The sequence below is a fragment of the Heliangelus exortis genome, chromosome 4 (genome assembly GCF_036169615.1).
Source record: "Heliangelus exortis chromosome 4, bHelExo1.hap1, whole genome shotgun sequence".
NCBI classification, from domain to species: Eukaryota; Metazoa; Chordata; class Aves; order Apodiformes; family Trochilidae; genus Heliangelus; species Heliangelus exortis.
The window spans coordinates 9,485,405-9,505,493 of record NC_092425.1 but is presented as its reverse complement, the minus strand read 5'-3'; the positions used below and the strand labels follow the sequence as shown (position 1 = coordinate 9,505,493).

At 44.7% G+C, this 20,089-nt stretch overlaps 2 protein-coding genes across 3 annotated transcripts; one reads left to right on the top strand and one right to left on the bottom strand.

The window, feature by feature from the left end:
* Nucleotides 1-975: 975 nt before the first annotated feature.
* On the bottom strand, nt 976-6,544 carry LEPROTL1 (leptin receptor overlapping transcript like 1). The gene is made up of 4 exons (XM_071742892.1): nt 6,456-6,544; nt 5,984-6,059; nt 4,482-4,668; nt 976-3,419 (listed from the first exon to the last, which is right to left on the bottom strand). Exons 1-4 carry the CDS (start codon nt 6,469-6,471, stop codon nt 3,303-3,305), a joined length of 396 nt encoding a protein of 131 aa, XP_071598993.1. The 5' UTR covers nt 6,472-6,544; the 3' UTR covers nt 976-3,302.
* A 189-nt stretch (nt 6,545-6,733) lies between these two features.
* Nucleotides 6,734-16,938, top strand: SARAF (store-operated calcium entry associated regulatory factor). 2 transcript variants are annotated; one of them, XR_011725704.1, is made up of 7 exons: nt 6,734-6,901; nt 7,346-7,521; nt 8,692-9,094; nt 12,840-12,948; nt 14,044-14,162; nt 14,658-15,928; nt 15,959-16,938. XR_011725704.1 is itself a non-coding variant. In XM_071742886.1 (6 exons), the coding sequence occupies exons 1-6, from the start codon at nt 6,799-6,801 to the stop codon at nt 14,681-14,683; spliced, it is 936 nt and encodes a 311-aa protein (XP_071598987.1). In that variant the 5' UTR covers nt 6,734-6,798; the 3' UTR covers nt 14,684-16,938. The 2 variants fall into 2 exon arrangements, 1 of the variants encoding a protein (XP_071598987.1); XM_071742886.1 differs by having other exon boundaries at nt 14,658-16,938.
* Nucleotides 16,939-20,089: the final 3,151 nt, after the last annotated feature.

Sequence of the window (20,089 nt, the reverse complement as noted above, 5' to 3'; positions counted from 1 at the left end):
CTCCTTCACACCTGCCCCCACACCTCCTTCACACCTGCCCTACACTTCCCTCACACGTGCCCTGCACTTCCATCACACCTGACCCTGCACTTCCCTCACACCTGACCCTACACCTCCCTCACACCTGACCCTACACCTCCCTCACACCTGACCCCACACCTCCCTCACACCTGACCCCACACCTGGCCCCACACCTCCCTCACACCTGACCCCACACCTCCCACCACACCCCAGCCCCTTCACACTGCCCCCAGCTCCTTGCCCCTCTCTCCCAGGTGAGCAGGTGAAATGGGATTTTTTTCATCACACCCCCACCCTTTGCAGGCTTAGTTTGCTCTGATGAAAGCAAAAACAAAGGTGTGCAGCTGTAGCATCCTCCTTATTGCTAAATTGCTCGGGTCTTCCAGTATTTCAACTAAATAACTTGGTTTTAATGTTAATGTATTAACCGGCTTTTTTTGTCTCTGATGATAAATTAAAAAAAAAAAAATCAACAGATAAGACCAAAGTGTGTGTGGGGAGGGGAAAGAGGGTGATTCCCGCCCCCCCCCCAAAAAAAAGGATTTTCAGCCAATTCCATTTACTTTCTTCTAAAAGACTGCTGTTACCAGTTTGCAAGTCTCCGAAATGTCAGGAACAATTACAAATATTAAGTAGTTTTGTCTTTTTTAATAAAAATTATAAAGTTATAAATATGTTATGAAGGTGACCACTTTGTATAATAATAGCAGCATGTCAGAATTTGGACTTCAAACACAAACTGAAGAGAAACTGCAGATGTGAGGCCAGCAAAGTGAACTCATTGCAGCACCAGACCATTGAGCTGCTCTTTACAGAGGAGCCCAAGGTAAACGACACAAATACTCACTCTGAGAGACTCCTGAGTAACCTGGTCACAGCTCTTCAACAGGAACAACAACCCCATTAAAGAAAAAAAAAAACCAAAAAACCACAAGACAAAATGCCAACAATTAATACTTTAAACAAAGTACTCATTTATTAGAGTATTTTTGAGTAAACATACAGATCTCAAGATTGCTATTGAAAATTCAAAGTTTTTCCCTCTAGAAGGATGGCAACACTACCTCAGTGCATATATTATGGAAGGATCATACCTCTCAAGTGTCTAGCTCATAAATCAGAGCAATACTGCACGTACCCAGTGTGCAAGCAAAAGGTGACACTGCATTGTAATTAACATACAGAAAATGCACTGCCAACACGTATATGGTCAGCTCTATGGCCCAGCCATACAGAGTAGCATCACATTGAGAAGCAGGCTTAGCAGCACAGCAATGGAAAAGAAAACACAGTTCCTGACCACAAAAAAGCAAACAAACAAACAAACAAAACCGAGTTTGTAACAGTTTCAGAAGATTTGTACAAGTCCTAAGCATTCCACCTTCACAAGGACTGCAAATTTAGCCACTGGTTTGTAAGCATCTGTTGTGCTGGGGAGAGGAATACAGAAGTCTCACAGAAAAAGGTGATGAAGAATGAATCTACAGCCCTTACACACCTCCAAACATTCGTCACCACAGCAGGCAGCCTGGTGAAGTGCAGATGTCTGGCTGAAAGACCATCTGCTATAGATGGGCTTCTGCACTGTGGTCTTGGCACCTATTTGTTCCTCTACCAGCAGGGATAAAACTGATCTCTTACACACAGTAGAACATGAACAAAGCAGTACGTGTAGTTGGCTACACCCCTGCTGCCCCTACTTGCTGGTAGCAGTTCCTCAAGGATATTTTCTCCATAACTACTGACTACCTCCTATCAGACTTCAAATATTCCAGCTTTATTTTTTGTTTACATTGGTGCACAAACACTACAGCTAAGACCTGCAGTTTTGTGTCTTTGCATACTGCTCCACCATTAAGCAAAACTTAAGCAATCATCAGCCTTTAATTATGCACAGTAAATTTTCTAGACTCTTTCTTTTTAAAGAACTGAACAAAAATATAGTATAGAAGTATGTTTGGTCAAGTTTATCAATGCACGTTATACAATCAAACCTGGTTACCTGGCACTCATCAATTATCTTGTGATGGAATGGCAGATTTATTTAAATGAAAAACCCAGACAATTGAGAGGTATGCAGAAAACCTGTCATAAATATTGGAGGCTACATGTGAAATCTTACAGAACACAAGCTACAGTTACAGACATAATGTTACATCCTATTAACCAACAGTGCGTAAGAACTTAAAAAGTCAGTGAAATCAGTTCAGGCAGTGACTCCAAAAAAGTCACACCTCAGCTGCATTGTGAAAAGGGGAAGAAAAAAAAAAAATATTATTCTTAACACAAAGGGTTTCATCTACATTTGAAAAGCTGTTTTATTGTATGTATATATACTATGTATAAAATAAATTAAAAAGGGAAGGAGGAAACAGCTCTGTATATGATTCAAATTAACACAGACCAGTAGTTCCATAAATGAACATTTTTACATCTTTGCAGTAGAAAGCTGACATAAAAGTTCAAAACCATACAATGCTTATAAATAGAAAGAGTTCAAAAGATATTTTTAAAAATGGAATTTAAACATCATTTTCCCTTCCCCTACAATACACTTCAGTCTTGTATGTCATAGCATCAATACATTTACAGAGTATTTGAATGTCACAGCCACACATGAATTGGTAACAAAGCAGGTAAAAGTGCTAGCAGTGTTAAAATTTAGGACCTCTCCCAAATAACCCCACCTGCTCCTCTGCCTTCTCCTGAAATGAAGGCTATCAACATTCATCACCCAGTTTGAGGTATGGGCAGAAGAAAAATCTGCAACTGGTACTCCCTGCCCCACCTTGCCTCTGCTAAAATACAGCAGCAATCCACTGATCTGGTAATTGACAACGGAGGTGCACAACCTCCTACCTCCATTCAGCTTGTATATAATTTAATCAGCATATGAGAAACAAAAACATTTCTTGAAACATAGTATTAATGCTTAACATAAATAACCCAAAACTTTAAATCCTGTTTTGAAACCATATTTAAATGTTCTTGTTCCAGATTTAAAGCTTCACATAAACACCGGACAGAAGGATGGCAATTTTAAACTGAGAGAGTACCTAAAAAACATACCATAGGTAAAAATGAAACCAATCATCTCTCCACTTCATTAAAATGTAGAAACCCTGTCAGCAACAGTAGAACACTCAGCACGAACACGGTGAAAAGGAGCATCTAGAATACTCAAGAGGCTTGCTACGCTACTTCTCTTATTGCCCATTCTCCCATTTGTATGGATGGCCGCTGCATGACAAGATGCCTGTCATAGTTCTCTGATCTTCCTTTCACCACTGCTGCCAGCTGAAGTCATCATTGCTGCCAAAGACCAAGAAAAATCCTAGGATTGTGGCAAAGATGACCGTGTTCCCCGTAAGAACGAGCGCGCACGCGCCCCAGTAAATCTGTGAAGAAGAAGAAGTCAGTTAGAGGGGTTTTGAGCTGAATGCTGACAAGAGAAAAGGTAACACCTTCATGTCATGGTACAGACAAAACCCAGCAACAGGTCCGTGATGCAAGAAGGTGGCATCTCATTATTTGTGGCTATGCCAGCAAGGCTGGGTTCACCAAAAAGGAGACTGGACCAGTTCAGAGTCAGCCAAAGCAGCAGGGCAAGTTTCTTCCACCCGTGCCCAAAGTGCCACCCAGCAGGCACAGCCAGTTTGCTGGAACATCCAAAGCCAGTAAAGTAAGGCTTGGCAACAGCACCAAACACCTCTGCAGCTCAGCTACACTGGCTAACCATGCTGTAAGACTTCTTTAAAATACATATAAGGATGCAGATCTTCCAGATCCCTGTAACAAAAGGGAGGTGAATGTTTTCCAAGGAGAGCAAGTGGATGACTCAAAGGGTGCAAGACATTCAAACTGACCATCCCAGCTGTTCCTGCCTGAAAAGATTATAGGAGAGAACACTCCATGGTTTTTACTTAGAAGCACTCTCTGAAATTCACACAAACAAGGTCATCTCTTACAGGGTTTTAGTGAAAAGCCATCCACTAGAAAAAATGTAATAACTCCGAAGTTTAAAACAGCAACAGTGACATTTACAGTGAGCACAGAAATGCATTTTTTATACATGCTTCTTTAGGCCAAACTATTCCACAAATTGCCTGCAAAGTATACTATACACTTTTATATTTGGTTACTTGCCTGCTAAGTTCTCACACAATTTTCTATCTCATTTTCTCTGCATTGCAAATAGGCTGGGAGGGTTTAGTCCAAGACCACATGAAGCAATTTGCAATCATGACACTCTGCAATCATGACACTCTGCTACACCATGCTACTGCTTCTAGTATCAGTTTTTCCTGCCAAAAGAACTCTTATTGTTTCCATTGCAAGCATCTCAAGAATGTAACTACAAAAGCTGCTCGGTGCATGAGAGCTTTATCTTCAGTGAAAAAACCATGAAGAACAAAGTTTTTCGGGAAAAAAAAAAATTAATAGATTGAAACATTACTAACCAGTTGTGCTCTTGCAAACACTATGGGTAGCCCAAATGCTGATACAACAATGCCTGTTGTAAGAAATATTGCTAGCTCCTTGCAGGCATTACTTGTAGCATCTGTGTCATCTACTAATCTTCTTGCTATGCAGTACGGGATAGGAGAAAGGATGTAAAAAAACAGAACAAACAGTGGCCAGTACTGGCTGAAAAAGAAAGGAGAAGAAAAGTTAAAATCAACTTGGTTTTGTTCCTGCTCTTCCTAAAATCAATGCAAAGCACTTTCCCCATCCAGCATCCACATTCAGGAAAGACAGACACAAGCCAGAGACAGCAAATCCTTTTCCTTGGAACACCCAGACATTAATCCAACAGACCCTGTTTGTGAGTGGCTCCAGCTGACCTGGGAGGCAGCAGAGCTCACTGACAGGATATTCATAAAGCAAGATTTCACCAAGCAAGCCCAAATCCAAGGCCAGCTCACGAGATGAGCTTAACCCACAAGTTTAACCTCCCAGCTTTACTTGAGAATTACAGAGATGCCTTTGTAGAGGTCTCATGACATTTTTGCCTGTAAGCTTTCAGTGCACAAACAGGCACAGTGTGCAGCCCTCTGCCTGTAGTCAAACACTCAGCAGTCATGAGGTGACTTTTTTTTTTTTTTTAATCTTAACACTAGTAACAAAAAACCTAAAAAACCCACACCATCTTTTGCTCACCAGACCAGATTTCTCACACCACTCCAACGCAGCTACATATTGTTTCATTACAACTTTGTTACACTATTTGAATGCTGACTGTGTGATAAACCTAAGGGTTTGAGTCACCAGCCCTGGGTTTATAAGGGAAGGCAGCTGACCTAAGAAAGGCCTTCACAGATGCAGAGAACTGCAATTCACAGCTACCAACAGGATGTTCTACATTTATCTAACACTAAACAAGTGGCTTTAGAAGACTTTTTGTTAAGTCAGCATTGACTCGCAAAAGATCAAAGCCACCGACTGAATGAACTTCTTGCTCTACTGGTCTACAGCTTCATTATCTCCTGGAAACGAAGAGGCAGGAGGAATCACCAGACTGAAAGCACAGCCAGCAGCTGTGCTCACCCCAGACGCTCCCTTACCGGGTGTGGTCAGCAGCCAGGAGTGCAGGGGACACCCGCACCCACCCACACACCCACAGCTGCCACTGAGTGGCCACAGAGAACACCAGCACTTCCCCAACAATAGATATTCCCTGTCTGCTCCAGGAGATGCCAAATGTTTATCTGCCACCGCTGCAGGTGTGTTTAGCCAGTGTGTTCCTTAAGAGTTTGCAGCCAGGCCAGTTTAACTTCTGTCACCTTCACTTTTACAATAAATCAACTCCTGGCAAGGTCTTTCTTGCCGCCTCAATCTTTTGAGACAATAACAATTAAAAAATAACACCCAAACTCCACCCCATACCCGGTACCTCTCAGCCCACAGCTCGCAAAGCCCAACTACCGACACGCGAGAGAAGAGTGGGCAGAGCGCACGTTACTTGTATTGGGGGAGGGCGCATCCCAGCATCAGGAACATGAGGCCGACGGCTCCGCCGAAGGACAGGCTGATCAGGGCTGCAAGGAGAGCAGAAGCGGACACCATGCGGAGGTTCAGTGCGCTGTGCCCAGCACCCACCGGAGCCCAACCCGGGGCCGGGCCGCCCGTGTTCTCCCTACCGAGACAGCGCTCCCGCCGCCCGGGCCCGGCAGCTCCTTGAGCGCCCAGCTCCTCCTACGCCGGCTCAAAGTATCCCGGTGGAGCGGAGCGGGGTCTCCGGCTCCTTCCTCCTTCCCTCCCGCCCGCCCCTCCCTGGGCCCCGCGCTGGGCCTCCCCCCGGGCTGCGGCCACACCGGCGGCGGCTCCGGCGCCCACGCCCCACCCGGCGGAGAGGCGCCCGGCTCTAAGCAGCCGGCCGAAGGGGCGTCATCCCGCCCCCGCTGCAAGGGAAACCACGCCGTGCCCCCGCGCACCTTTGATACCGGCCATGGCGCCGCCCGTCCCGCCAGCACCACCGGGAAGCGGAACCGGGAGACGCTTCCGCCTCCTCCGCTCCGGACACGTGACGGGTTACGTACTGCTGACGTCAAGGCGCCGGCTCCGCCCACTCCCTCGCAGCGCGGGAAGGTGCTGCGCCCCATCGCGAGGCAAAGGCGCGCTGCGCCCCGCCCCCTCGCTGCCCATTGGTCCGTGTGGGATGTGTGGGCGGGGTTAAAGCGGACGTTGCCCTCCCACAAAGCCCCGCCCCTTCCGGCAGGGTCAGCCAATGAGCGGCGCCGCTCCCGCAGGGGGCGGTTGGGTCAGCCCGGGGGTGTCATGGCGGCTGTGACGGTGTCCGCGTTCTTCCTCCCTCCTTTCCTCTTCCTCCTCCTCCTCATCTGCGCTGCCCCGGGCCCCGCGCTCTGCTGGAAGGATCCGGGTGAGATCCGCGGGGATGGGGGCGCTTCTGGGAGAGCCTCCCGGCTGAAGGAACCTCGAACTCTTCGGCCTCCCCTGCGGCCTCTGGCGTCAGGGCGGAGGCCCGGGAGGGTTGGCGGCGGCGGCCTGGGGCGCGGTGGGAGGCGGCCGTGCCGGCTCCAGGAGGGATTTTTTTTTTGCTTTGGGCTGCCCGTAGCCCTCGTTTGGGGCTGCCACAGCATTGGTGCCGCAGTGGTGGTCCCGCGGCGGCGCTGTGCTCCGAGGGGAAGAGCCCAGAACCCGCCCCCAGGGTCATCGGAGGCGCTGCCGCCTTCCCCTTCGCCCTGTGGTACTTCTGAAAGCTTCGCCCTTTGCAGAAACGCGCTGGGGGGCGGGGGGCCGCTTTCGGGAAGGCTCAAGGGTCTGGGCAAACGCTGAGCTTTGTGTCCCGTCCCCCCCCTTTCAGGTAGGGTCCTGCTGAGGGAGGTGCAGGCACTGACTCTGCACAGGGGCCGCTACACGACAGCCCGGCGGACAGCGGCAGTCCCGCAGTTACAGTGCACGGGAGGCACCGCTGGGTGCTCCCGTGTCCCCGAGGTCGTTCAGTGCTACAACAAAGGCTGGGATGGCTACGATGTACAGGTAACTCTCTGAAGCTTTCTAAACGCTTAATGAAAACTCCTTCCCCCAGACTCGGTGCCTTCCGAAGGAGAAAAGAGTAATGGGCTCAGGTGCCAGTTCAGTTTGCTTTGTCGTGTTAAGAGGGCTTCTGATAACCAGGGCTTCACCTAAATAACTTTGGGTTTGAATTCTCCAGAACTTCAGTAAACATATCTTCGAAATATCTCAGAAAACTGTATGTATGTAAAAGCACTGTATATCCAGCCTGCATGGGTTTTAATTAAAATATTGCTCGAGTTTATAAAACAAAACTTGTGAATCCTTGAGGATGCCCTTGTTTTGGTATTGCTGTGTAGATTTCCAATTTTTATAGTAGAAAGGGGTATAAGTATTTGCATCACTTCAGCTCTGTCCTTTAAAAGCTAGATTTCAGTTTTGTGTTACTATTTGCATGCTAGGATGTCAGCACTAGTAATTAAATAGTCATGTGTTTGTGTTTTGTTAGCTACTACCTAGGCTCCTGCAATAGGGTAACCAGAAGTCAGGGCTGAATATAGTTGTTAAAACAGCAACAGCATTGTAAAAGTGCAGTCAGACCTGATCTGGCAGCTGGTCCTGCTGTCCTGAATTACTAATTTAGAAATTACTACTTTTTTTCCCCCAAGCTGTGTGGCCCTTGCAGTTAGAGGTGGTGACACAAATTCAGGTACTTCAGAGGAACAGGAGTCTGAGGAATCTGCATGTGTGCAGCTGCAGAATTGCAGTGTGATTGTTCAGTGTTGCTTATGGGTGCTTAATGGTGTCTGCCCAGATTTATTTTGGTCTCTGTGTGGAATCAGTGGAATCAGGTGCATGGGATTTTTGTCCTGTAGCTGTCATACAGGTTGTGTGGGACAGGCATTTATTAAGCAACTGGTGCAGAGGGTGCAGCTTACTTTTAGAAATATTCTTATGCCTGAAGAAGGAATGCTTGAAAAACATCTTCAGTGAAGAAAAAGAAAATCTTCCATAATTTATGATTCTGTGTTCTAGAGTAACAGGTTGGGGTTGTTTTGGTTTTTTTAGGGTTTTTAAAAATACTGATAGTTTGTTTCAGATTGCAGCTGTATTTCAGAGTGCATTTGGCCAGGCAGACAGGTGTTTCCACCTCTGGAGCAGGGGGTTTTACTTTGTGCTGTGTTTATTTCTCAGTGGCAGTGCAAAGCAGAGCTGGAAAACAGCCAGAGGTTTGGGCAGCTGGAAGTGAGCTGTGAGGGCTACGACCACCCTGATGATCCTTACATCACCAGAGGCTCCTGCAGCCTGCTCTTCAGTCTGGAGCTGACTGAGGAAGGGGAAAGGAGAATCAACTCCAACAGATTTCACTCTGGCAGTTACCACCCGAAGGAGGATTATTCCAGCTGTGGGGCCGGAGCACTTGTGTTGCTGGTTCTGGCTGTAGTTTATGGAATATACAGTTATTTCCATGGAAAATGCTCCAGTGGAACCGAGCAGGCCTACGAGACTCTTCATGAGTGTAACGGGTTCTTTGGGCCTTACTCACAGACTCGGAACGTGCCTCCTCCTCCTCCTGGTTTTAAGTCCAGCTTCACAGGTAGGACTCCAAGCTGTTCCTACTACTCAGAAAAGCAGGATTGTACTCTTTTATCTGCAGTAAGTCTGGCTGGGATAGACTTAAATGCATTGGCATTAGGCTGCTGGATTGGTTGCAGAGCCTGCTGCCAGCTTTGCATTCTGTTCTTTGTTCAGAAGTTAAAATAACCACTTGGTTTCCCACAGGGAGCAGCTGTGCAGTCCTTTGAACTTTCCACATCCCCATGCTCTGCAAATGCTCTTTTTACACTCTGAAATATGAGGATTGTGACAGGAAAGGTAACCTTGATAAGTAATCAGGCAGTATTGTCTCAGGCAGGCAGAAGCAAACTGGTGCCAAAGAAGCACTTTGGAACTTTAGGGAAGGGTCTTTTTCAGGCCCCCATTTTGCTCACACAACAGTTGATGGAGTCAAGTATCATGAGCCACTCCTCTGTGTGCAGGTGCCCCTCTGTAGTCCCAGCAGATGAGACATCTGTGAATTATCAGTAGGGGTGTAGCACCCAAATCTCACATTGGGAAGTTGGGAATAGTATAAGCAGTGACAAGGATGCTGCCAGGAAAAGATGCCCTTCTTTACCCAGAAAACTGATGACTTTTGTCACTTGCTGTCTGGGCTGCCCTAGGTGGCTTTAGTGTCTAAAGGAAATAAACATTATTCATCTGGTATCTGACCAAGTCTTTAAAACCTATGGAAATGTGACATACAGCACTGGAACACAAATGATATTTGACAAGTTGCATACATTCCACCCTTTTTTTTTTTTTTTTTTTTTTAATTTGTGAGAATCATAGAGTGGTGTGGGCTGGACAGGACCTTTAAAGGTCCTGTAGTTGGACCCTCCAGCAGTGAGATCAGGGTGGCCTTGAGTGTTCCCAGGAATGAGGCATCCATGACCTTTATGGGCAACCTGTTCCAGTGGTTCACTACCCTCATTGTGAAATCCTACTTCCTTGTCTCCAGTCTAAATTGAACCCCTTTGTATTTAAAACCAGTACCCCTTGTCCTACTGCTACAGGCCCTGCTAAGAAGTTTGTTCCCAGCTTTCTTGTAGCCCTTCAGGTACTGGAAGGCTGCTGTGAGGTCTTCCCAGAGCCTTCTCTTCTTCAGGCTGAACAACCCCAGCTCTCTCAGCTTGTCTTTACTAGAGAGGTGTTCCAGCTCTCTGATCATCTTTGTGCCCTTCCTCTTTACCCTTTGAGAGAAGGCATTCTATCCAGTAAATAAATAGCAAAGATTGATTGCTTAGTCAGAAGCTCATATTCTGGGTGTGCTTTCTTCCACGTGTACACAAGTGGCCAACAGAGGGTGCCACTGTAACTTTTGGATACCCTCGTACCCTGCATGAGCAGTGGGAACTTTTCAGATGTGCCTGCAGCATAAAATTAAAGGGGTTCTGCTTCTGTATTGCTGGTGGCTTTGCAGATTGGTTCCACGTAGTTATTTCAGACTTCAGACAGTCTGTGCTGCTCATGCATGAGTGACTTAGTGTGCTCATGCCACTTGCCACTGGTGTTATTGTGGTAGTTATTGAGAGCCCTGGGCGTAAGTCAGGGTTCTGTTGTACCAGACACAGGCAGAACAGAGCAAAAGGTTACTTTCTGGAGGGTTTTTTTTATGTCCTGTTCCTTGTCAATTAATTGCACCAATTCATTTTTCATTGTAGGACTTGGAAATCTAGCAAGGGTAGGGCCTGAAAAATGTTTTCCTGATTAATGCTGAAAATTGAGACACTTAAAATGCAAGTTGGAAGCCACAAAAGAGTTACCTTAAGGCATTTTTAGTAAAGTGTGTCAAGGATTTCTCCTCAGATTTCAATGTAAGGATGAAGCCTCTTGGATGTGAGGCCAGCTTAAAAATAGTTATTGTTCTTTGTACATTTAATACCTGCCTTAAATATGACAGAGGAGCAAAATCCCATCTCTGAATGTGTATGTCCATGCATCAAGAACATATTAGCCTTTGAAAATCTGGATGGTAGTGAAAAACAGTATCATTCACTTATTGCTGTTAATACTTGATTTGCCTCACTTTAAATCCCCTGAAGATGCAGAATGCATCTTGTGAAACTTGTTTAGTTACCCATCTTAATTAAGTTCTGCTTTTTCTCTGTTAGTGGTTTGACATAATCCTTAATGTTTACTCCAGAAATTTCAACAAAAAAATACTCAGTTTTCTGAGTCAGTGTTCAGCCATGGCCCTGTTGAACAAATTAGTTGGTTCATCTCCCTGATTAACATTGTTTTTACAGCAACTGAAGTACTGTGTGGTTTGTTTTTGTTGTTGTTCCAAGTCTGCATAGTTTAAGGGGAATATCATCCCAGTGAGAGTTTGTCTTCCTTCCAGTGCATTCAAAATGAAATCCAATGTCCACCTGTTTAGAGGAGCACAATTCAGGGAGACTGTAATCTTTGGTCTCCTTTTACACTTCCTTCTCTGTTAAACCTGTTATTGAGCATATTCTTACATCCTTGTTTTTCTCTAGACCAGAAAATTATTCTGCTTTGTTTTTCATAGAATCACAGAATCAGCTGGGTTGGAAGGGACCTCAGAGATCATCAAGTCCAACCCTTGATCCACTCCCGCTGCAGTTCCCAGCCCATGGCACTGAGTGCCACATCCAGTCTCTTTTTAAATATCTCCAGGGATGGAGAATCCACCACTTCCCTGGGCAGCCCATTCCAATGTCTGATCACCCTCTCCATAAAGAAATTCTTTCTAATGTCCAACCTAAACCTCCCCTGGCACAACTTGAGACCTCTTGTGCCCTCTTGTCTTGCTGAGAGTTGCCTGGGAAAAGAGCCCAACCCCCCCCTGGCTCCAACCTCCTTTCAGGGAGTTGGAGAGAGTGATGAGGTCTCCCCTGAGCCTCCTCTTCTCCAGGCTGAACACCCCCAGCTCCCTCAGCCTCTCCTCATAGGATCTTTGCTCGAGTCCCTTCACAGCCTCCTTGCTCTTCTCTGGACCTGCTCCAGCACCTCAATCTCCTTCCTGAACTGAGGGGCCCAGAACTGGACACAGGACTCAAGCTGTGGCCTCACCAGAGCTGAGTACAGGGGCAGAATCCCTTCCCTGGACCTGCTGGCCACACTGTTGCATCGTCTCTATTTATTTCTAAATGGAAGAGGCTTGGTTCTGGGTCAGAACCCCATGTTACTCAGGTCACATGAAAACTCTGACTCTCCCACCCTTTCAACCCTCTCGATGCAGTTTTATCAAGGTTGTCAAGCTTGGTGACTCATGCATAATAAAAACATTGCAATGTGACTGCAGTGAGCAAGTCTTTTGATGACAAAACACCCGACTAGAATTACCCCAGACAACACAAAGCCATGTGCCACCAGGCTGAGCCACTGGTACTCAGAATGGGCAGCTCTTTGGAGTGGCATCAGAAAGCAGCCTGGCCTGGTGCTTCACACTTTGATCTCACATGCTTGGTTTCAATTCCTGCTTCTGATCCACTGTCTGACCTTGAGCAGACAAGGCATCTTCACAGTGTTTTGCAGAAATACCAGGGCTGTGTGACTGAGTGGAAGCTAATTTTTAACATAAAGCTGTTTAGTGTTCATTTCTGTTTTTTTTCTTTGAGACCTTTAAAGTTAAACTTGATCAAGCATCTACTGAAATCAGGAGGAGATCATGGTCTAATTTTCCATTATGTTTAAGAGGAGAGTCTTGTTGCAACAGCTGGCCTGAGGATTAGGTGCAACTAACTGATACTTTTTTTTCTTTCACTTTGTTTAAGGAGACAACAACTTTGGGACTGATTCCAATCATGGAACCAATTCAGGACCAGGATTTTGGACTGGATTAGGAGCAGGAGGCTTGCTAGGCTACTTGGCTGGCAGTCACAGGTAAAATATGCATGCTCTCAGATTTTAAGTATTTAAGCTTTCAGGGGGTGTGCCATACACTGTGTTTACATTGTTGCTAAGCTTGCAGGTCTGTATTGTTTTAAGCTGTAAAATCCCACCTCATGAAATATTTTAAGGAGCTATGTATAGCTTTAGCAGCAGAGACATTTTAAACATGTTTCTGAGGAATAAGAATTTGGAGGTCTGAGGTACTTCATTCTGTGTTAGCTGATTACTCTGGCCTGGCATGATGGCCTGTGATTTTAAAATAAGCATTTATACAATCCATCTGACCACTGCCTTAAAACACAGATATTAAGCATAAAATTACCTGTAGATGGGTCTCTTGTATCAATGTCCACTCTCCTAAAGTCTGTCTGGATGGCAGCTGCTTTTCTGTGCTAATCAGTGTGGTCAAATTAAGCAGCCTTTAATCTACAGTCTCTTTCTGGCCCATATATGGAATTCTGAGGGGGGAGGTTTTTCCAAAGGACTTGTAGTTCATAACATAAGCTGCATTTTGGAAAACCATAACAAAAACATCGTTCAAAGGAAGTTTTAGTGCTGGAGTAAACATCTACTGGTCCTATTTGCTACACACTTTTAAACAATCAAAATGAATGATTTTTAGACATACAGGTTAAAGGGCACTGGTGCTGCCATTTTAGGCTTCTATAGAGAACATGGGGTTCCTGCAGGGAATCTTGAGTTGCCCAAGCTCTGTTGATAGAGCCTTTTCAGGGTAGGTGATGGAACAAGGAAATATTTTCACTTACATGGCTGGGACGTAGGTGTTGCCAAAATGAATTTAGGTTTCAAATTTCAGATCTACTTTCTTGTCTGACAGAATCTAAGGCCAGAGTTTCAGAGGGAAAAAGTTCCTCATTTGCAGCTTTTGGAACTGCTTATCCTGCAGAATGAGGCTTAATTTCCTTTTGAAAGCCTACAGGTGTTTTTGTGATGACACTGGCCAGCTTTGAAACAACTGCCTGAGTTTTCTCTCAAATGTCATCTCCTTGTTGTACAGAATGGTGATTTCTTAATTTTTCATGAAGGACACTAATGAAGGCTTCCTTCTACTCTCTTCCTCACCAGAGCACAGCCACATTCCCCATATTACAATACCTGGGCAGGTGCTACAGCTCCACCTCCAGCTGGTGAGCACTCAAGCAACTCCACACAAGGTGGCAGTTCAGGAACAAGAACTGCTTCTGGTAAGGCAAAACACCTTGTAACCTTCCAAGGCTCCAGAGGTTTTGGTAAGCAAACATACACAGATGTTAGCTGGGGTTCAGCAAGCACTCATCCTTTCATTTTGACACTTTTTTGTATGCCTGCCTGTACCATGTCCCACGTTTGTTTCCTCTGGAAGTTGAGCATAAAACTCTACAAAATGGGCATGGTACCACCAGAATTGGATTTGTCTTCATCTGCAAAGTGTATTTGTTTAAGGCTTTCCCCTTTGATGCACACTTCACATGCCCTTCTCTAGCAAGCATGTAGAAACATCATTTCTTTTTGGAAAGCAGGTTGTCTGATCTGGAAGAATAGAATATTTTTCCAGGCCAGTCAGCCCACAGTTACTTCCTGTTCTGCTTTAGGCAAATATGTTTTACTCATCTCACCTGCCACCTTTAGCCTGTTTAGAACTAGAGAGCCAAGTGGAAAGGCTGTGGTACAGCTGACACCTTTTTTTCTTTTCTTTTCAGGCTTTGGGGGCACCAAAAGAAGATGAAATCCATGACATTATTACATCTGAATGATTGAAGAAAATCTTCCAGTATGCTAGCATTTTTTTGTTGTTTGTTAGTAGTAGGTTTCAGAAGTGGATATGAGAAGTGTGAAGAATGAAACAAAAAATTTATCTCCTTCCCTGTGGAAACCTGGACTCTCTCCTGTTTAGAGTATCACAGGTGCTGGAACATCCACTATTGCAAAACAGCAGCTTCTCATAAGATATAAAATAAAATAATCCTAAGAAGAATGCTATTGCAGAGCCTATATATCTCTCTGTACTTGAGGGATTATAGCAATGGTTGCCTTACCAGATTTTCAAAACAACTAACTTATGTAACAAGCTTAAATTTAATCCAAAATTTGTGAGTTTATCCTTTTTTTGGTGGTCTAATATCTGAAAGGTCTAGCATGGAATCCACCTGTTACCTAAGGGGTGCTGCACTGTGAAGCTGCTGCTGTTTGTCTTTGTAAAACTGATGTGAACATTACTGTGAGTGCACTTCAGTTACTCAGATGGGTATTGGAGTTTATTTTCTTAGTGGAAAGGAGCAAAACTCTATGTGGAGAGACTAATACAACATTTGTATCTGTGCTATGCAACTATTTGAGCCAAAAATTGCAGATTCAAGGATAGTCTGAATTGTAAGGTTCATCCAAGTGGCTGTGCAAACCTGGAGGATTTTGTGACTAAGGAAAAAAATAATTAACTCAAAATGAGGCAAGATGGTCCTTCTCTAATTTGGGCCTTTTTCTGGAAGACTGGAGGTTATTTAAATTCAGGTGCTTACAGCCACTTTGCCCACATTGAGGCTCCAGACTTTTCTTTTTGTGGTAGATGTTAATGCTGTGAAAACTTCATTGTGACCACTCTGTCCTATAGCTGAGCTGCCCAGGACAGTATCTCTGGAACATAGCAGGCCTTGAGACTAAGCAAAAAAAGGAATCTCTAGTGGGATATAAACTTTCCTGAATATACTTTATAAAAACAAAGTGCTGTCACAGAGTGGGAGGCAGAGAGAAATCTTGCTTTGTTCTCTAGTGGCATCTGGGGCTCTGAAAAGTGTTGTGTAGTTCTTGTGTGATTAACTGTGCCCTGGGAGGGGCATTGTTGAAAAACAAAACAAAACAGAGAAATTCCTCAGGATTGCAAGGGGAAAGGGGAAGCATGAAAAATGGGCTGCTTGACCACCAGGTCTTCTCCAGAGGCCATTCTAGCACAGTTTGGAAGTGTGTGTGTGTGTGTGTGTGTGTGTGTGTGTGTGTGTGTGAGCAGCTTTTCTGGGCTGGCAGCAGTCTGAGAAGCACAGCTTTCACTCTTGGGAAAATACTGTGTCCAGGAATTCATGTAAACTATTAAAGCACAAGCAAGCTGATCCAAGCTGCACCTTCTCAAGGAGATTTAGCAGGTATGGTTAGTCTAGGAAAGCAACTTCAGCATTACTTGTTTAAAGCAACTATGTCCATTTGTGAGTACAGGAGTGACTGGCTAAAATGGTAATGCCTGGGCTCAGTGTCTGGCTTAAGCAACAGCAACAAAATACATTGAAATCTTTATTAGTCAACGGAAGCTACAGAAAAAAATGTGGAGCTTGTGCTGAAAATGTGAACATCTTGATAAAAGTGATAACTTGAGAATAAAGTAGTGTTTTGCTCCTCAGAGCAAATTTCAGGGAAGACCTTACTCTTGGCTTATTAGGAAGTTTCACCTTTTATGAGCAAAAGTATATGACAAGTCTTTATCTTTCTCACCAAATGTATAAAAATAATGTATTTTAAAATGGGGTTTTACTTACTTTTAAGTGTATTCAGGTTGAAACTTGTTGTAGTCAATACTCTTTGGAAACTAATAACATAACAATGAAACTGTATTTTTGCTAACCAAGCAGTAGGGTAGTTTGAAGCTGAAGTTTGCTTTCAAATTATGTGTTGTGAAATGTTCTAGACGATGATTTTACTTTTATTCATTTTTTGCATGAAATGTGATTTGCTGCATAAACTGCATAAATTATCATAGTTTCTGAATCTGTTTATGGGGTATCCTTGCTTTTCCCTGTGGTAAAGTAAATGCATATGGAGTATGTTTGTCTTTAAAGCACCATCTTGCAGCCTGCAGGGAGGGCATTAGATGTTTTTCGGGGTTGGTTATGTCTCAGTACCAACTTTCCAGGAGTGTGATAACATCCTTCATCCCCAGACACAGAGCTGGTCAGCTGTATGTTGTTACAACAAAATAAAATAATACTGGGAATAGTTGTGGATTGGATTTTCAGCAGCAAAATACTGAACCATGTAAGGAGATGGAGGACTTCTTGTAAATCAAGGTTTCAGATCTGAGTCTAGAGAAAAGTTCCAATGAAGGATCACAGTGAGAGTCCTGAATGACAAAAAGCTTGATGAATGCAGCTTAGAGCTCATACTTGTGAGAGGACTTGATCTTCCTTCCTGAACATCTGATCTGGAAGGTCCTACTCTTCCTTCTGACCCCGGGCAGGGGTTTGGCAGCATCTTCACAGCAATTCCATGGTTGCAAGGCATATGTAGATGCTTAAAACTATTAAATGCTGTTGTAGGATAATTGCAGTTGTACTTGGCACCAAGGACTGGTTCTGTTCATATTCTGACATGGGTTACATCCTCACACAACCTAAAGCTCATTACAGGAATGAGACTCCTGGTTTTACAGCTGACTTCCCCTGAAGCATGTGATGAAAGAAAAAAAAGATGCACAAGAGAATCTCTCTCTGTGCTGCTGTGTCTTGTGACTCAGCTCCCAGGTCAGATCTTGGCTAGCTCTGCAGTCAATGCCACTTGCTCTTTTCTCTGGATGTAAGGTGAACCTTAGACTTCCCAGCAAGGTGACATGGTATGGTTTGTTGGGTTTTTTTAAATAAAAATATTTCATTATCATTTTATATCACTAAGGTCCAAAAGGGAAATTAAGCCATGTGGCAATTTCCAGCACTAGAGAAATTGTGCACAGAGAAATGTGCTGGAAGAAAGTATTAAACAATGTCTGCCTGCACCACCATCTGAAAGCTGAAAATGTAGTATTTGTACACACAGCTGTCCACCTAGCACCAATTGCAAGTGTTGTATTTCTTCCTCCTTAGTAAAGCAAACATGGTTAGTTCTTAATATTTTCAGACTATCAAGCCAGTGATTCTGGTACAGAAATAGCCCAGCTGCCTCCAAACTGAAGTATGAGCAAAACCACAAAAACAAGAAAAAATTAAATCTCATGGGGAGGGTGTCTGTAGCAGCAGCCAATGCTGTCATCTCATGTTCTCCTTCCATGCCTATTGGGGCAGTCCAGGGTTAAGTGCTGTGTGGGAGAGGTTCCATATCACTGAGCATATTTTGCTGTAACCTCTGCAGCTGGTTCTCTTGCTTTCCCAACATCATCTCCCACCAAGGTTTTCACTTGCCAATATCTCTGTTGCTATTGCAACTCTGTTTTGCCAGCGCTACTGAAAATAATCAGAAGAGTCCCTTTGTGGCCTGTAGTTCTTACCTCCCACTGTCTTCCCTCTTATAGTTCCCCCTGTCCCTGCTGAGTGTCAGTGTTTCTTCAGTGAAGTAGTGACAAGCCCTTGCACAAAGGACATGAGGCTGGGAAGGGCAGGAGTGGATTGAGATCATGTGAAGGGAGCAAACTGTCAGGCTGGGGCTTGACCTTTGTGGGCAGCACATCTGCAAAAAGAACTTCTTTCAGCCTGCTGCCAGGGAAGGGCATTTTTGTGAAGGGTGCAGCACTGGCAGCTGGAGACTGGAGCAGATCAAGGATTGGTGAGCTGGCAGCATGGGGAAGACCTGAAAACATCCTCTCCATCCTTCTTTGGGATTACTACCAATATAACCAGGAAGCCAGCCTAGGGTGTGCTGGCTCAGCCACTCCACAGACACCCCACTGCAAATCCTGTGGGTAGATGTATGTTTAAGGATATCAGATGTGTTGGAAAATACAAGAAAGGGGATTTGGCCCTGCATCCATTTCTCTCCCACTGTGTTGTATCTTGGAATGAACTGAGGGTGGTAGCAAGTTGACACCTGTGCTGCCAAAGCCAGGTTGCAGGTAGAGCCTTTGCCTGGGTGTGTCCTGTCTGCTCACTCTTCTGACACTATAGCAGGAAATACAGAGCAGCTCTAACAGCAGTTGTATCAGATTTATTTTACTGGGCTTGTAAATTCCATCCTGCATCCCTAAAGAAGTCCCAAGGGCAATTCAGTGATAGGTATTGACAGGTTTTGCTCTGAGGACCATCTCAGCCCAATGGCCCAGTTCAGTCTTCAAACTATCAACTCTAAGTCTGGTGGAGACAAATCACTGTCTGCCTGTAGACCTGGCTCTCTGAGTTTCTGCACAGGGAAATTTTGCTGAATTGCTGGATTTGCCTTGATTTCCCTGCCACTGAGTCTCTTGTACTGCCTTTGCTCTTCAACTCTGTTCAGATGGCATTGTACATCATCCTCTGAGACATGGCCTTGAGATCATCACCCTGAGCCCATGGCCCCTGCTATCCATCTTCTATGGGCCTCCTGTGCCCTTGTAATCAGCCTGTGGGGCTGTATTTATTGAGGCAGCAATCCAAAATATCTTTTGCTGCTGAGTAATTGGAATTACTCATGTCCCAGTCAACTCTTACAGTAATTTTCATGTCATGTAGCAGCTGTAAATGCATCATGTCTGCTTTAATGGACAGAAGACAATTATTGTTGAGGGGAAAAAAAAATTAATGGATGCAGATAGAATGTTGAGGTGGAACAGCTTTGCAGAACTGACCTTCACATTGGGAATACTTTATCAGCAGTCTTTTCCCAGGAGGAGGAGGAGTACATTCTTATTGTTGTGGATTAGAATAATACCACCAGTGCTTTCTGCACTGCTCCAGAAAGAGTGGGAGACTGAGAACAGGTTTGGTGTTCAGTAGAGCCAGATCCAATTGGGGTTCTTCCTAGTTTGATCCAGAGCTTGCAAAGAATTGGTAGCAGTAACAGTGAAGTTGGATCAGTGCAGAAATTCATGTGGCTGCAGCAGAGGCAGAAACAAACTGATCTGCACTGTTTCTGACACTGAGGTCAAAATCAAGCTTGAAGTATGCTGGAACAGCTCAGAAAGTTGTTCCTGCCTTTCCTTTTAAGTCAATGAGATCCTGTACCACTGTCCTGTGCTCTTCTCCTTAGGCAGGCAAATCCAATGTCTTCATCATGATTATTAGAGAACTCACCAGCCCCCCTGGGTCACAGTGCAGTGATTCTCTCTTGACGAGCTTGGTTGGTTAATTCTGCCTCCTTAGTAACAGGTGGAAGGATTTATTTCCTTTTTAACAGGGAGGTGGGGACTAGGCTGTAACTAAGTGAATGCATATAGAGCTGAAACTGCAGACATGAGGGATGAGAGGAAGAC

Coding starts and splice junctions, on each gene's coding strand:
- LEPROTL1 (XM_071742892.1), bottom strand. Junction 4,669..5,983: donor TGCGCCCTCCCCCAATACAA/GTAACGTGCGCT, acceptor TTTCTTTTTCAG/CCAGTACTGGCCACTGTTTG. Junction 3,420..4,481: donor TGTTTGCAAGAGCACAACTG/GTTAGTAATGTT, acceptor TCTTCTTCACAG/ATTTACTGGGGCGCGTGCGC.
- SARAF (XM_071742886.1), top strand. CDS start 6,799: ATGGCGGCTGTGACGGTGTCCGCGTTCTTCCTCCCTCCTTTCCTCTTC. Junction 9,095..12,839: donor TTTTAAGTCCAGCTTCACAG/GTAGGACTCCAA, acceptor ACTTTGTTTAAG/GAGACAACAACTTTGGGACT. Junction 14,163..14,657: donor AGGAACAAGAACTGCTTCTG/GTAAGGCAAAAC, acceptor TTTTCTTTTCAG/GCTTTGGGGGCACCAAAAGA.